Below are 16,010 nucleotides of genomic sequence, written 5' to 3'. Positions count from 1 at the left end.
GTCTGTTGATGGACATTTGGGTTGTTTCCACCTTTTGTCAATTATAAATAATGATGCTCCGAATATTCACGTATAAGCTTTTGTGCGGACATATGTTTTCATGTCTCTTGCGTATACACCTAGGAGCAGCATTGAGTTTCTTGGGTAGAGTGTCTGATGAGGTCATTGTTCTATGAAGACAGGCCAAACCTCCCACCCTGTTGAAACAGTTCCTCTTGTTTCTTTATTGCTGAGTATATATCGTTGAATTCTAGGAAGTGGGTGTGATGAGTCTATTACTCTGAGTGGTTGGCCTGCCCAGAGGAGTGAAGCTGACCTCTAGGGGACCTAGTTAGTGTAAGGTCTGCGGCTTCCTAAACATGCTGTCCCCTCCCTAGGTACAAGTCCTTGTGCCCAGACACCTGGCCGCACTGGCACGGGCCTCCAGCAGAGGGCGTAGAGCGGCTGATCAAGTACATTGGCTACGAACCGGAGGAGTACAAGTTAGGGAGGTGAGTGTCCCGGAAATCGCTGTCTAAATGTTTTCCTAATCCGTCTGTATCCATCTTGAGCCTGGAGATTCATTCTTCAGGAGTTTACGTAGATTTATAAGCAGATACTTGCGTTCACTCAATTGAAATGCATCTCTGTAAAGAAAAAACTCTCCTGTGTGTCTCTACTCTCAAGGCTTCCCTCACACTCAAAAAACACTCCATCACACTTCTAACACCAGCTGGGTGTCCTACAATTAAACTCACTTCTGACAGTCTACCTGGAGATGGTGTCAGATCCCGCGGGTTAAGGGCTCAGTCTCCCAGGACTGTCCATCCTCCCTTCAGAGACCAGTCACAAGTCCAGTTTGTCACCTGTGTTTCTGACCAATCAGCTCTAAATCGGAGGTCCCCATGACCCCCTCCTTGGGTTTGATTAATTTTTCTAGAGTAGCTCAAGGAATCAGGAAAATACTTTACTTACTGGATTACCAGTTTATTACAAAAGGATCTAACTTGGGAACAGCCAGATAGAAGAGATACACGGGGCAAGGTATGTGGGAGGGGGTGCGGAGGTCCCATGCTGTCTCCAGGTGCACCCAGAAGCTCTCCAAATCATGCCTTTTGGGGGTTTTAGAGAGGCATAGGCATGATCGATAAATTCATTGGCCAGTGGTCATTCATTCAACCTCACGGCCCTCTCCCCTCCCCAGGAGTGGGGCTGAAAGTTCCAACCCTCTAATCTCAAGGTTGGTTTCCCTGGCAACCAGTTCCCATCCTTAGGTTATCTAGGGGCTTTCCAAACATCAGCTGTTAGCATAAACTCAGACACCCGGAGAAAGGGCGTGGGGAGGGATAAATTGGGAATTGAGGATTAGCAGATACAAACTACTATAAATATAAAATAAACAACATGGTCCTACCGTATAGCACAGGGAACCATATTCCATATCCTATAATAAACCATAATGGAAAAGAATTTTTAAAAAGACACCCATTTCCCCTTTATCACTTTGAAGCTATTTCAGGAACAAAAACCAAAAGATTATAGCAAAAGATGCCCCATTGCTCTAATCACTTAGGAAATTACAAGGGTTTTGGGAGCTGTGACACTGGAACGGGACAAAGACCAAATACATATTTCTTATTATAAAGCACCGTATCACAAGTGCTCAATGGGTTAGAAAGGCTACATAGCTGCCTATTGGAGGAGATTAAGTATAAAGGAGCCCTGGATTCTAACCCTGCATTGGAGACTGGGATAAGCTTTGTGCGCAAAATCAGGAGGGTGTCAGCGCGAATTCCCTAATCTCTCTGTGTCTACATTCTTTCGTTGCTCAAAATGTACGCGTGACTTCTCAGAGGGGATATTACGACTTCTGCGATGAGAGAGCTCCTCTAGCATCTCCCAGAAAGTGGTGTTCTAGAACTCTAGGTATCATTGCTGTAGAGTCGTCCGTGAGCAGGACTTTTCGTACACGTTGCAAGCGTCAAGGCAGCACTCAGTGGGCTGAACCAGGATAATTTTCATCTGTTCTCTTAGACATTTTGGTCAGCGTTCATTTGATTGCAAAGAACAGGGCCCACGCATGAAGAGGATCTACTCCCAGGCCACAGAGATTCCAGCGTCGGGGATCTCTGCCTTTGAATGTGTCAGTGGGCTTTCCCTGCCAACTTGTGCATGGCCCTCTATGACCACCCTGGCCCCATTCCATCCTTTATTCGTCTATTCTGGGCCCTGCTTCAAAGAGCAGTTACTTTTCCAAGCCAGATTTCTGAGGAATAGGGCCTAGCACATCCAGTGGGAGTGGGTCATGGAGGTCAGAGGTGTTATCTGTCCCCGGTATAAAACCTCTGATGGGTTCACGTGGCATGATGCACTGCTGTCCCCCAGTGGCTGGCCTGGGAAGTTTCCCTCAAAGGGTGGGTTGCCGGGGAGCCTGAGAAGGGCCGGCAATGTGAGCTCAATATTTGTAATTTATCTTTGCTGGCTGATGGGATCTTCTCCTAAACTTAGACCCATATTCTCTGTCATCACTTTTCAAAGCCCAGGGAAGTCACTCTGGGTTAGGAAGGTGAATTAACTTCCTAGGGCTGCATAATGAATTAATTACAGACTGGTTGGCTTAAAACAACAGAAATTTATTTTCTCACATTTCTGGAGGCCAGAAGGCCAAAATCCAGGTGTTGGCAGGGCCGTGCTCCCTCTGACGTCTCTCTGGGAGGATCCTTCCTTGCTGCTTCCAGCTTCCGGGGGCTCCTGGCATTCCTTGGCCTGTGGCAGCATCACTCCGGTCTCTGCCTCCGTCTTCACATGGCCTTCTCCCCTGCGTCTCTCTGTGTGTCTTTCCCTCTCTCTTACAAGAACACTCTCATTGGATTTAGTGTGATTTTATCTCAGTCTTTACCTTGATGACATCTGCAAAGACCCTGTTTCCAAGTAAGAATCACATTCTGAGGATCTAAGTGGCTGTGCCTTTGGGGGCGGGGGGAGGACGCTATTGAATCCACTACAGATGGTGATGACCAATTAATAATTAAAACATTTTTTTCATTTCTAGATCCAAAATATTCATTCGCTTCCCTAGAACTCTATTTGCTACTGAAGATGCCTTTGAATTTAGTAAACATCAATTAGGTATGTTTTTTTTTTTCCTGCCCTGATTTTAACAGAATGTGATATGAACAAGCTTAGCTTGGGAAACGTCTTAAACATGAGTGTTTGATATGTCAGAAGCACTGGCTTTGGAAACCCAGAACAAGGTAAGGGGATTATAAGATACAGGTGAATTTATGCCTTAACCCAGAACAAGGCAACGGGATTATAAGACACGGGTGAATTTATCCCTTATGTTTGGAGGGCTGTCATGGATGCACCTGGAAACTTAAACGCTGCAGTTCTGCCTCATTTTTAGTTTGGACCCAACTTTGTTGTGCCACGCCAGGACCTAAACCCATGGAGTCCATCCCCCTTAAATGAAGGTTTTTTTTAAAACTTCATTTGTATAAGTGTCTGATGTCGGAAGGTGTAGCTGCAAAGCCCACAGCCAGGGTGTTTGTTGTGAATGGTAAATAAGAAAACTTAGACGGGAGGAGAACGCAAAAAAATCACAAATCATAACTACCGGGGGGTAGGGGCTTCCCCTCTGAGACCTCACCTGGCCTGTTGAGACCAGCTCTGCTTGAGTAATCTCACTGCTTGCTGTATTCATGATCTCATCGTATTCTCGGAACAAACCTGTGGACGAGTGGTATTATTATCTCCACTTTACATGTGGGGAAGTTGAGGCCCAACAGCAGCAGAGCTGGGGTTTGAGTGTGTGTCTGTCTGGCTTCAGGGCCCGGGCTCGTAACCACTGTGCTTGGTGGTCTGCTTTTGACCCCTCCGGCAGCGGGCACTGATCACCCAGATCAGGTTCATGGGCAGGTGCTGAATGCGGGGGCCTGGGTCAACACTTCTACCCAGCTCCCAGGGGACGTGACGCTGCTGGTGTGCGGGACCCTCGAGGAGCGCTTGGTCTGTGGGGGGACACCGGTCACTGGGTGGAGGGGGCACACTGTGAATGGAGAAGCTACAGGGCATGTGTGTGGTTCCACAGCCCTGGGTTCACACTCCCGCTTCACAGCCGCGTGGTTGCCTCGCACCTGGCAAGGGTCTTCACCGGCTGGGTCTGTGATCCCCTTTGTGGAATGTGCTGATGCCCGCCTGCCTTGCAGGCTTGCGTGGGAAGATGCAATGCAATGCCTGGAACCAGGGGCCAGCACGCCCTCCAGGTGGTGGTTCTGTTCCTTAGCTGGGGGAAGGCAAGAGGAAGAAAGGGAGCCCCAGTTACTGGCTGGCACTCAGGCGGAATGTAACCTGCCCACTCGCGTTTCTGTCCTGTCATATCCCGTGGCTTCCTCTGTCACCTCTATCCTGCACGCCCCTAGGGCCACTGCCGACACCTCCTCTGAAGGTCACACCTACCAAGCTGCACAACTGAAAGCCATTTCACCAAAAGTTTTGTTCTCTTTTAAGTTGCGAGAATCCAAGCCATGTACAAAGGCTGCCTGGAAAGGAGAACATACGTGAGAAAAAGACAAGCAGGTAAGAACTGAACAGGACCTCTCAGGTTTGCCATGGACCACAGTTTCCCTCTCATTCACGTGGCACCTAGACGCACAGGCTCCTTTGAGCATCCTTTTCGCCTGCCTGGCCTTGAAACCTTGGTGTCGGGCATTCTCGGGGTCCGGTTCTGGGGCCTCGTTTTTGCTCTACGTGACAGTGCAGCCTATACTTGTTCCACAGACATGTTTTATTTGATCCACAACATATGCATGTTTTTTTAATTTATTTTTGGCTGAGTTGGGTCTTCATTGCAGTGCACGGGCTTCTCATTGCAGTGGCTTCTGTTGTTGCAGAGCACAGGCTCTAGGCATGCGGGCTTCAGTAGCTGTGGCTCGTGGGCTCTAGAGCACAGGCTCAGTAGTTGGGGCGCACGGGCTTAGTTGCTCCGCGGCATGTGGGATCTTCCCAGACCAGGGCTCGAACCCATGTCCCTTCCACTGGCAGGCGGATTCTTAACCACTGCGCCACCAAGGAAGTCCATGCATGTTTAAAGAATAATTTTGTTTAAAGGTTACTAACACCATGAGTGCACTTGAAGCCCCTGTACTTTGTCCCTCCCCAATCACTTCTCAGCATCCCCCCCCACACACACACACACACTATTCTTCTGAACTTTGCATTATTTCCTTGTTTTTCTGTATAATTTTATCATCTATGGATGCATCACTAAATAATACACTTGTAGGCTGGAATGTTTTGAACTCCATAAAATTATGCTGTTTGCATTTTTCTTCTGCGACATTTCTGTTGCAATAAAACTTTACTTACAGACACAGGTGGCCAGCCCAAGAGCCGCAGTTTGCTGACCCCTGTGCACTATATGAGCGTACCGCAATTTAGCTGTTCCATTGATGGACATTTGGGTTGTTTCCAGTTGTTTGTTTGTTTTTGTAACAATGTGGCCATGAGGAATAAAAGAAAAGCGTTTTGAATATCTGAATTAACTGGAAAAAAAAATCTGAAAAGCATTTAAAAATTGGGACACAAGGGCTTCCCTGGTGGCGCAGTGGTTGGGAGTCCACTTGCCGATGCAGGGGACACAGGTTCGTGCCCCAGTCTGGCTGGGCCCGTGAGCCATGGCCGCTGGGCCTGCGTGTCCGGAGCCTGTGCTCCGCAACGGGAGAGGCCACAGCGGTGAGAGGCCCGTGTACCGCACAAAAAAAAAAAAAAAAAAAAAAAAAAAAAAAATTGGGACACAAGCCAGAAATCTAATTTTTGTGTGTCCCAATTCATGTATCCCCATTTTTTAACGAAGACAACTAAAACTAAACACGGGGTGAGACAAAGCAAATGCAGTGGCGAGACTAATCTGTGCCGTCAAGTGCCACTCTGGTCTCTCAAAAGGACCTCAGAAAACTGACCCCCCTTGCGTCATTTTGGAGCTTCCCTTGATGCTTCCCAGCACCCTCTGCTCCTCTGTCGCTCTGGTTCAGCTGTCCGTCTGGGCACGTCCGTGTAGAGACTGACGACTCTCCTCCCACTTTCCATCTCGAGGGCTAGCGGAGTGCTGTGCTGGGCGGGCATCCAGGTGTTTGTGGAGTGGATGAATAATTCTGGAAAAGGCTTTTGTATTTAAGTGATTGTGCTCACCTTCTAATGCCAGCAGTGAACTCTTTCAGCCATTAGACTTGAAGCCCACTGGCGTGGAGCCCTGGCTCGGAAGGAGGCCAAAAGGAGAAAGTGGGCTGTGCAGATTATAAGAAAGTAAGTTCTCAGTTGGGTCCAGTAGGGAGGAAAGGTCTCTAAGTGCTGTTGTGCTGCAGAGGGTGGTCATGGACTTGGAGGTTTTGGCTTTGGGCAGAAAAGTAATCTTCCCTGCAGGATGTCAACCCTTAGGAATTCTGTGCCATCTCCTTCCTCTGAGCTCCTTAATTTGACAGTGATCACAACTCGGAACGTCTGCTGGTTCTCTTAGCCTAGTTCAAAAGTCACAAAGTCGAACGCCTTCTGAGGCCAGGCAGGGACAGCGAGTCTCATGAGCGGCGATAAGGCAATAAGGTAGGGTAGGGACTGCGGCAAACTGGAAAGCTCAGTCCCCCTAAGAGAGGCAGTCACTACTCCACTTCAGCAGACTGCGGCCAGGCCAGTGTTGGCAGATCTTTTGATTTTTTTTTTTTTTTTTTCAAGGAAAGCTGGAAGTCTGGCTTTCATGTAATACCTCCCAGTTTGCTGCTGTTGTTGTTGGCAATGAATTCAAGTCACTCAAAGCAAAACAAAAAATGGTGTGGGTGAAACAGAACATATCTTTGGGCCAGATTTGGCCTGTGGCCCTACTTGGTGAACAAAATAATCTCCACCGTTTTGGCCACCGTTGAATCAAACCAGTGGGGGAGAGAACGCAAGTTTCAGTGAAGAAATGGGAAGTGAAGAAATAGAAAACTAACAAAACTCTCTCCTGCTTAGGTTCATAAAGGGATTCATCAATCGCCACAAGCCCCTCTGTCCTGACAATGAGGAGTTCATTGTGTTCGTGCGGAAGAATTACATCTTGAATCTTCGGTATCATGTCCCAAAGAACGTCTTGGACAAGAACTGGCTGAGGCCTCCTGGCCTCTTGGAAAATGTAAGGACTGTTCCAGGACTCACGTTGCAAATGACGTGGGCACGGATGGAGCTTAACTTGTATATTTTTTGGTGCTGCCTCCCTTGCCTTGAAAGGGCTGCCTCAGCAGACAAAGCACTTCCCTGCAAGAGTGATGCCCAAGGAACTTAACTCTTCAGAATTCGTATATCCTCTCTAGAATTATAAAGCCCGTGGAGGTCTGTTTACACAGAGCACTCTTGAATGGTCTCTGTCCTTGATGTAACATTTCAGATGGGTTTAGGGACTGTTGCCTAGAACGGTGTTTCTCAGGAGATGCTCTGGGGACCCTCTGTGTCTGGGGCACAGAGTGGGGGTGACTCAGATTCCTGGGCCCCAACCCGGGCCCATTGAATCAGCGTCTCTAGGAACCTCCTGGCCAGCAACTCGGGTGACTCAAAACTCATTCAAGATTAGGAACCACTAGTTTAGCAGTAGCGAACAGTGAGCCCAAGACTGGAAGATGAGCTGCTTTCTTTGACTAGAAAATATTAAGGCTGTCCTTTACCTCAAACTGAATTCAGCTGTGCTTTCAAAGCCTCTGTTTTGGCGGCTGAAGCCTAAAGCGGGGGCGGGTGAGGGAGGCAGGTGGAAAAGAAGAGTGTTCTCCACGCAGGCATCGAATCTGCTCAGGAAAATGTGCATGAGGAACCTGGTCCGGAAGTACTGCCGAGGGATCACAGCCGAGAGGAAAGCCCTGGTAGGGTCGTGGCGTTGCGGGCAGGTGGCAGGATGCCGGAGGGGTGGGTGCTGGCCCCTTGAGAGTCAGCAATCCTCACCCACCATCTCACCTGTAAGCCAAGGGTCACACAAGGCTCATGACTCATACATGCTTTGAGGATGAAACGCATGTAGACCACTTAGCACAGAGCCCTCATTAACTGGCAGCTGTTAAAAGTAGCACCGCTCTTTAGTTACCATGGGAACACCCTCTAGACGGCCTCTAAACTGCAAAGCATGCAGGGCCCCTTCTCTGCTGGTGGCGTAGTTCTGGTTTAGGTTCATTTGCTGGTCGGCCGACTTTTTCTGTAAAGAGCTAGAGGGTAATAGTCTAGGCTTTGCCAGCCACACCATCTCTGTTTAAATTATTCTGCCCTGGTACACACAACCTGCCAGAGACAACCTGTAAATGAATGGCATGGCTGCGCTCCAAAGAAACTTTACTGGATTTGGCCCACGGGCTGCAGTTTGGGATCTCTGACCTAGAAGAAACTCTCAACTCTGAAAATTCCACTTCCAGGAAGTCAGTGCAAGCAGAGACAAGCATAAGTGTCAACTTCAGACTCTAATCAGTAGAATTTTTGGAGCATTTTTGGCCAAAGCCAAATGTGTTTGACTTCTATGTGTTCTGACTCCTATGCAGAAGTATGACAAGGCTCCTTGAGGAGCCTTACTTATTCAGGAAAGCAAGCACTAGTGTGGACCTCTTTAGGTCCCCCAAAGCCTCATGGCTACCCTTTTGTACTTTTAATTATGTATTACCAGATGCAGCAAAAGGTGGTTACAAGTGAAATATTCAGGGGAAAGAAAGAAGGCTATGCAGAAAGCTTAAATCAACCCTTTGCCAACAGCCGAATAGGTAAGTCCCTTTTTCCATCTATGTGCTCACTTCCCCTATTTAAAAAAAAAAAAAAAAAAAAAAAAAAAGTCAGAGGAAGATGCTTGATCCGCATTTCCTGACAGCTGTCTCCCAGGTTGAGGTCTTGGTCACAGAGGGACAGAAAACCAGCAGATGCCAGTGGCTTGTGCACAGGGGTGGTATTTAGTGATGATTCGCTGTGTGCTGGTTGCTTCCTTAGATGAAGGAGACATTAATCCCAAAGTGCTTCAACTGATCAGCAGTGAGAAAATCCAGGTAAGGAAATGTGTGTCCTTGCCTGAGACAGGATTCCGCCGTGGGGTCTGAGAACGGGATCTGTCTTCTACGTGAAGGGGTTCTGGAAGCACTATTTAAAGGCCGGGGTGCGTGTGCGTGGGCCGGGCTCTCAGCTGTGATGCTCTGGGTGTGAAAGATGAAAGGGATCACTGTTACGTGACTATTAGGTACCTGTGGCTGTTCTTATGGTCCTCATCTGTCACCCAGGAACTGTGTCGGGCTTTCTATGAAGTTGAGCGAAATGCAGGCATACACTTAATCATTAAACATCCTCTATTAGAAGCAGTGTGCCTGGGCGCCGACGTGGGTTTCATAACTTAGCTGTGTGATCCTGGGCGGGTGACTTACGCCTTCGGGGCCTCCATCCTTCTGTGAATGGCGAGGACGGAGGGGTTGATGGTGTGACGGGCACAGGCTGCGGCCTGGCATGCGGCAGCTGGCGACTGTGGCTCCGGCGGCTGCTCGGTCACTTTGGTCTCTGGGGACTAGAAACCTGTGACTAGGCTGGCTTGCCCTCTGGCTGTCAGGGCTCTTAACGCCTGCAGAGTGTCTTCTTCTCTGCTGACCTTCCAGAGCAGCCCCGTGAGGCAAGTGGCTGTGGCCTTGAGTACCTCAGAAGGCCAGCGCCATAGGCAGAGCCAGGAATCACAGCCTCTCACGCTGAGCGCCAGGGTTCAGGGAAAACCCATTTATGCAAAACCTGTTTGAGCCCCTCTCCGCTCGGGTGCTCGAAGCAACGTTTCCAGAGGCCGAGTAACGAGGCACTCGGTACGCTGCCGCCCTCCCCCGCGAAGCAAGCGTCCCCTCGTAGTGACAGTCACCTCCTTGCAGTACGGTATCCCGGTCATTAAATACGACAGGAAAGGCTTCAAGACACGGCAGAGGCAACTCATTCTCACTCAGAAAGCAGCTTACGTGGTGGAACTTGCCAAAATCAAGCAGAAAATAGAGTACCCTGCACTCAAAGGTAAGAAGCAGGCAATCTTCAGAAAATTCACTGGGTTGACTCAGCTCCCGGGCACACCAGCAATGAAGCAGCCTTTCATTGAAAGACCTAAGTGAAGAGTGCCCACAAAACCCAGGGCGGCCCGGGCTGTGCCTCTTATTCTGGCATAAATGCCAGCGGCATCCCACTCCGGCATCCAGGTTGGACACTAGTCACCTTGAACAGGGACCAGCTTTTTATTCCGAGCACAGGTGCTGACTGCAGGGCCACCCCACTTGGCCCAGCTAGGAGGGAAAAAGCCTGGGGTTGGGGACCCCCAAGGCATGCCTTTTTTCTGTATTGTCAAGTTGTCCAGTTCCTGGCCTCTAACTTTGGATCTGTCCTAAGGTGTCTCTACCAGCAGCTTCAGCGACGGGATCTTAGTCATTCACGTTTCGCCAGAAGACAACAAGCAAAAGGTAACTGACAGCCACAGGGCTGCTAACAGAGGGAAACGCCGCCAAAATCTTTAGCTGCCCCCAGTGAAACCTCAGTGATGTTCTTCTTTGAAGCTGCTACCACTGAACCGCCGTGTTCTCTCCTCTCTGCCACAGGGGGATGCCGTCTTACAGTGCAAACACATATTTGAGGCAGTTACTAAACTCGTCATGCTGGTTAAGAAGGAGAACATTGTAAATGTTGTTCAGGGAAGGTAGGTGGTTTGGTCTGTACTCAGGAAGTCATTCAATGTTAAGTGTCTATTAACAGATCAAGGAAGACGCAAATGTTAATCGTTTCACCCAGGCCTGCCCCTCCCCGCAAAGTAAGAACTGCCTACCCACGAGGGGTGGGGTACCCTTGCCCCCTCCGATCACCAGCTTTCTTCCCTCCTCACCCCCTAGGACTTGGGCTCCACAGAAAGGAAGTTAGTGATCGCTTATTCACCAAAGGGAATGAACAGTGGTCTCACCATCTAGTTTTCCAAGGAGGTGCTTATGGTCCTAAGGGAATTTGTCACCCAGTGAAAGGGGGACCCCCCCCCCCGCCCCCCGGGGCCAGAGCAGGTGCCAGCCATACCTCTGCTGTTCATGCCTGTGGAAGAACTGTGCTAAACTGATTTGAAAATAACTACAGGAAGGCGTGGCCATTTTCCCAGTTGCACAAACGGTTTTCTTTCGATTACTCAAATATACAATAAAACTCTGTAATGAAACAGGAATTTGATCTTGAAACTAGCAAGCATCACAAGTGAATTTCTTTTGCAGACCCAAAGCTGAAGGAAAAAATAGAGTATGCCAGTAATTTATCACTTTGTGTATTTTAAGTTTACAGTTTTATATTAGTCCTGGAAAAGAAGGCACAATAGTTTTTGACACTGGACCAGAAGAACAAATCTATAAAGATAAAAACGGACAGTTAACAGTGGTGAGTGGCCATGTCTGGGGATGGGGGCGGGGGGTGTAAGCAGTTTTAAATAAGACTATAGGTTAAAATTCTCCCGACTTCAGTCCTCCTGTAGATTGACCAAAATCATAATCTAGTTTATTTCTCCCTCTGTCCCTGATTCTACGTTGAAAAAATAGGAAGGAATGGGTACTAGGGGTGTAGATTCAAACACTGAATGAAAAGGAAAACAGTTTACTCACATTTGTCAGTGAACCAGAAGTTGACATTAAACTTTTCTCAGTATTAAATGTCAAAGCCCAACTCTTCACTGGATGTCAAAGGCCTCATGCCTTATCATGTGGTTCTCAAGTGAGTCTCCACGGGGGAAACTCCCGGCGAGCTTCGAAAAATACCAGTGTGTGCGTCTCCCCCCACCCGCTCCCTGACACCATGACGTAACTGGCTGGGGGTGAGGCCTGGGCTCTGGAAAACAAGGATCCCAGGACTGAGGAGGAGAGGTTTGGGAACCAGGTGCATCTTAAGAAGTCAAGCCTGAGCGCCCGGTGCTTTGCCCTCCCTAGCAAGTTTGATCCAATCCTGCTGGGAAATGACAAACTGAAAGCTGAGGGGGCTGAATCTTTAAAACGTAGTTTGTAGCAAATTATGAATACTTGGTGTATATATGTACGAACTAAAAAATGGTCTAACAACATGGACTGTCTCATACACACTTAACGATGAAATTGTTTTGCGGACAGAGTACACGTAATTGCCCCCGAACACAGTTAACTCCTCTGAGGACAAGTTAAAATACCGAAGCATGATTTTTAATGTAAAGTATAAGATGACTTTTCAGTTTACATGCTGTCTTAAAAAACTTAGCCCCATTCCTCCCTGGCTGGCTCAGGCTGAAGCCGAGAGGCCTCAGTGAGCCCATTTCTAGACGTGGCTTGTCTCACGGGAGGCGGGGCAGGAGACGGTGTGGGTGACGGGGCTTGGCTGCTCGCAGCTTGTCCACGTTCCCCTCAACCATGCGGGCGGCTGCGCCGCCAACCACTCCCTCCCGAGTGAGAGGAGAGACCTCTAAAGCTCAGCGTGTACCTTCCCCAGGTGTCGGTCCGCATGAAGTCCTGATGGAGGGCGACGTCTGATCTCTCCCATCGCCGTTTCTGCTGCAACTGAGGAAAGCACCCAGGGAGCTCGAATTTGGTCCAGTCAGCGACACCTTCAAGCGAAGGTTCCAGCAGCTCTAGGAAAAGGATCGTCCCTGAAGAAGCGGAGGGGCATCTTATGCCAAAGGCCAAACCCTCAGGTGTTCTGTCGCACTACGTGTTCTCTTTAGGGAGCCAACCTCAAGTCACCCAAGGGGGTGATTTTAAAGACCCCCAATAGGACCTACACTTGACGGGCACTTGAACATGTCAGTATGGGGGGGATGACAGATTCTCTTTGTCATGCTGCCCGAGGCACAACGAAGTATTATACGTGGTCTGAGAGCATAAAGCCGCAAAATCTGAATTCTGCTTTAAATAAATGAAACTCAGAAACACACCCAATTCCTTCACGGCTTTAGGTTCCATATGGTGAGGTGTAGCTCTCCCCACCCCAAACCTGCAGTGGGAGGCAACTGCAGCCGACCGCTGTTTCACAAGCCCGGGCGCATTTCCACCCAAGGCTTCCTTCCAGTGTGTGAGTTCAAACACTATGGAAAAATGACTCATCTTTTCCACCCTGAGCAGCAACCTTTAGGTGGTGAAGTAGAAGGTGGGATCTCTGCTCTGCTCTCTTTCCTGTGAACTGCACTTCAGTTCAGTGGCTGGACTGTGCTGGGCGTTTCTGAAAAGACCCAGAAAAACAGATTTAAGTAGAAGTGTTCTGTAACTTTTATTTTACATATGTCCACAGATTGCTTGTACAACATACAGTGACTACTTCTGAAGCTCACAGCGTTTTTTTTCACGGCACAAAGAGACAGAAAGGTTAGTGACACACACGTGTTACAGTGACTCTGGGTGGAGCCCTAGAGAACACACATTCCAGAGGGAGGGCCAGCGACCGCCCTGATAAGCCACTACAGGAGGACGATGGAGAGGCAAGGCCCCCAATCACCACCATCAGATGACTTATTTGAAAAAAAGCCTCATTACGAGGGACCCAAAGCTGTTCTGCTTTTTCCCTTGTAAGTTATTACAGTGTAATAAAACTTTGCTCTTCACCAAATCTTAGGCCAGTGTTTGTTTGTTTTACTTGGATGGTTCTTAAATACAAATATTGAATTTTGTCGCCCTCAGTGCTCACATAAGAAATCAGTTCTTTGTAGAATATGTTTGATAACAGAGCCTGGACCAGCCAACACTTAGTTGCATACAGCCATGAGCTGACCACGACAAACAGTATCACTCACCACGGAATGTTTCATGAACTTGTTCATATCCCAGGGAAGCAAAGACTCCGGACTACAAGTGCAAAGTTGAAGGAAATGTGAAAGTAGAGAGACGGCCAGAAACATCTGGTCCTAAGGTGTAGAAGCCCCAGCTAATCAGACTGTTCCACAAAGTTAGTTACTCTTCATGTAAACATTTGAAAAACAGAACTTACATGATGGCTTTTCCATTCCTACAGAAAACATCAGAACTGACATTCACTTTAACTTTCTAAAAAAGTTCAACCCAAACAGCAGGATTGATGTTTAAAACAAACAGTATAAAATATTTACAAAACATGATTTAAGCCCCCTCCCCTCCCATCCTTAGCACTTAGTAAAATCCAAATGGCCTAATATGAAAGTTTCCCACACAACAGTTTAAAAAGCATCTACCCGATACATGATTTTTAGGTTGGGTCATGATTGTTTTAAAGTTTTATTGTAGGCTTTGCTGCTGGATACAAAATAAAGGTATACAACTGTCTCAGGTAGGGCAGGATGTACAAAGTCTAAGCTGTAAAAACCATTTCAAAATATAAACTCGTTTTGTTCGAATACACTGTATCAAAGGCTGCCCGTATTAATACCTTTGGTATAAAATGGTAACGTTTCCCTTGAATAGCAGACAAAACCCATCCATACCTTACACACCTCCGAATCTCCCTGGAACTACTCTACCAGCCTAGTCTCAACCACCCACATTCGTCACCCCTCCCTCTGTGCGTCACGGGCGCGGAGACGGGGAGGTAGGTAACCGAGAACGTCCGTCCCACACGAGCGCCGTGCAGACAGCAGGGCTCCAGCGCGGGCCACCCAGGCACCATGGGCACACATCCTCATCCACAGTCACACACGTCCCTTAAACAAACATGAACACGCACACTGACCAGACCCAAAAGGATCTGCACGTCCTCTCCGCCTGCTCACCAACGGCCACTCCACACTGTGTAAGAATCAGAGAGACAGGAAGGGATCTCCAGGCGACGGCTGCATTGACAGCAGGTGAGCTGTCCTAAGGCTGCTGGTGTGAGCAGTGGTCCTGTCTGGACGCCAGAACAGAGACTGGGGCCGTGTTTAATTTCTTCTAAGCAAAGGGCAGGGCATCCGCTGGGGGCAGTAAGCCCCGCTCAACGGGGCATAAGGCCAAGGAGGAAGGAATGGAGCCCACCGGGCAGTGGTTTGTGCGCTATGCCCATAAGCAGGCCAGGCAGCCTTCCTGGAATGGAGTGGGTCAACAAGAAGGGCAGAGGAAGGGGCAGCTCTGCTCTCAGCCAGACCCTGCGGGGTCCCAACAAGCACCAGACCACAGATCAGCCGAAGGGGCAACAGGCCTGCCCCTTCAACAGAGCTGGGCATCCAGAGCCACACTAGGAACAGCGGCTGAGAGGCAGGAACCCCCAGGTGGTATCTCCACTGCTACAAGCTGTGGTCCTTCACCAACAAGCTCTAGGATCGATGCCCAAGGCGGGATGGGCTGTTCGCAAAGCCGTGGAGCCTGTGCCGGGCGCGGGAATGGGGCCAGGGTGCTGGGGTGGAGTTAGGAAACACTGAGCTCGCAGACACCGCTGGTGACCACCGACCACAGGACCCGTCTCAGAGCTGACCAACGGAACCCTGGAGGGAAGGCGACCCAAGAAGCTCAAAGAGGCAGTCAACACCCACAGAAATAAATACTGCAGCCAAGTTCTCACATACACACCACACCCACTCATCCTCTTCCTCCAGCACCAGGAAAGCCTGGCTCCAGTGCTTCTCGGATTCTCAGGAAAGCAGAGACCTTGGACCCAGCTTGTTCAATAGCAGGGGTGCGTTCACCTGGGTAAACACAATCCATTCACCTGGTCAAGAAATACCAAAATCGTCATCTGGCTTTTTATGCAGTCTCTCCGGACTCGGGGGGAAGTGGGAGGCCCGGGAGCTCTTGGGGGATCTGAGTGCACAGCAGGGAGGAGCAGGGCGGGCGGGGCGCCGGCGGGGTCCCCCCGCCCGCTCACTGGTGGAGGTGGGCCCGGTCGTCCGGGCGCTTGATGTGGATGCGCCGCACGCGCTCGATCCGCTCCCGCTCCCGCTCCTCGTCCTCGTCCAGGTGGTGGGAGCGTCCGGCCGCCCCACCCGTGGCCTCCAGGAGAGCGTTGTCAGGCCCCCGGCCATCCTGGGCCTCATAGAGCAAAATATTCAGGGTCTCCTCATAGATCCGGGCTTCGGGGAACTCCACCTGTAGCCCCACAAAACACAAGGC

At 49.4% G+C, this 16,010-nt stretch overlaps 2 protein-coding genes across 2 annotated transcripts in view; one reads left to right on the top strand and one right to left on the bottom strand.

Annotated features, from left to right (window-relative positions):
- The window catches only part of MYO1H (myosin IH), a 47,445-nt gene extending 36,009 nt beyond the window's left edge, over positions 1-11,436 (top strand). The window contains exons 20-31 of the mRNA XM_024120753.3: positions 378-491; positions 3,032-3,108; positions 4,489-4,557; positions 6,198-6,282; positions 6,982-7,141; positions 7,776-7,859; positions 8,645-8,738; positions 8,959-9,014; positions 9,867-10,002; positions 10,369-10,439; positions 10,575-10,672; positions 11,286-11,436. Coding sequence (XP_023976521.2) covers positions 378-491; positions 3,032-3,108; positions 4,489-4,557; positions 6,198-6,282; positions 6,982-7,141; positions 7,776-7,859; positions 8,645-8,738; positions 8,959-9,014; positions 9,867-10,002; positions 10,369-10,439; positions 10,575-10,672; positions 11,286-11,424 — 1,183 coding nt within the window. The 3' untranslated portion in view covers positions 11,425-11,436. The remainder of the gene's footprint in view (positions 1-377; positions 492-3,031; positions 3,109-4,488; positions 4,558-6,197; positions 6,283-6,981; positions 7,142-7,775; positions 7,860-8,644; positions 8,739-8,958; positions 9,015-9,866; positions 10,003-10,368; positions 10,440-10,574; positions 10,673-11,285) is intronic.
- A 1,672-nt stretch (positions 11,437-13,108) lies between these two features.
- KCTD10 (potassium channel tetramerization domain containing 10) overlaps positions 13,109-16,010 on the bottom strand; it is a 35,170-nt gene continuing 32,268 nt past the window's right edge. The window contains exon 7 of the mRNA XM_007129500.4: positions 13,109-15,986. Coding sequence (XP_007129562.1) covers positions 15,762-15,986 — 225 coding nt within the window. The 3' untranslated portion in view covers positions 13,109-15,761. The remainder of the gene's footprint in view (positions 15,987-16,010) is intronic.

Source organism: Physeter macrocephalus, chromosome 19 (genome assembly GCF_002837175.3).
Source record: "Physeter macrocephalus isolate SW-GA chromosome 19, ASM283717v5, whole genome shotgun sequence".
Classification (NCBI taxonomy): Eukaryota; Metazoa; Chordata; class Mammalia; order Artiodactyla; family Physeteridae; genus Physeter; species Physeter macrocephalus.
The sequence above is the reverse complement of the archived record's forward strand: the minus strand, read 5'-3'. Positions and strand labels throughout refer to the sequence as shown.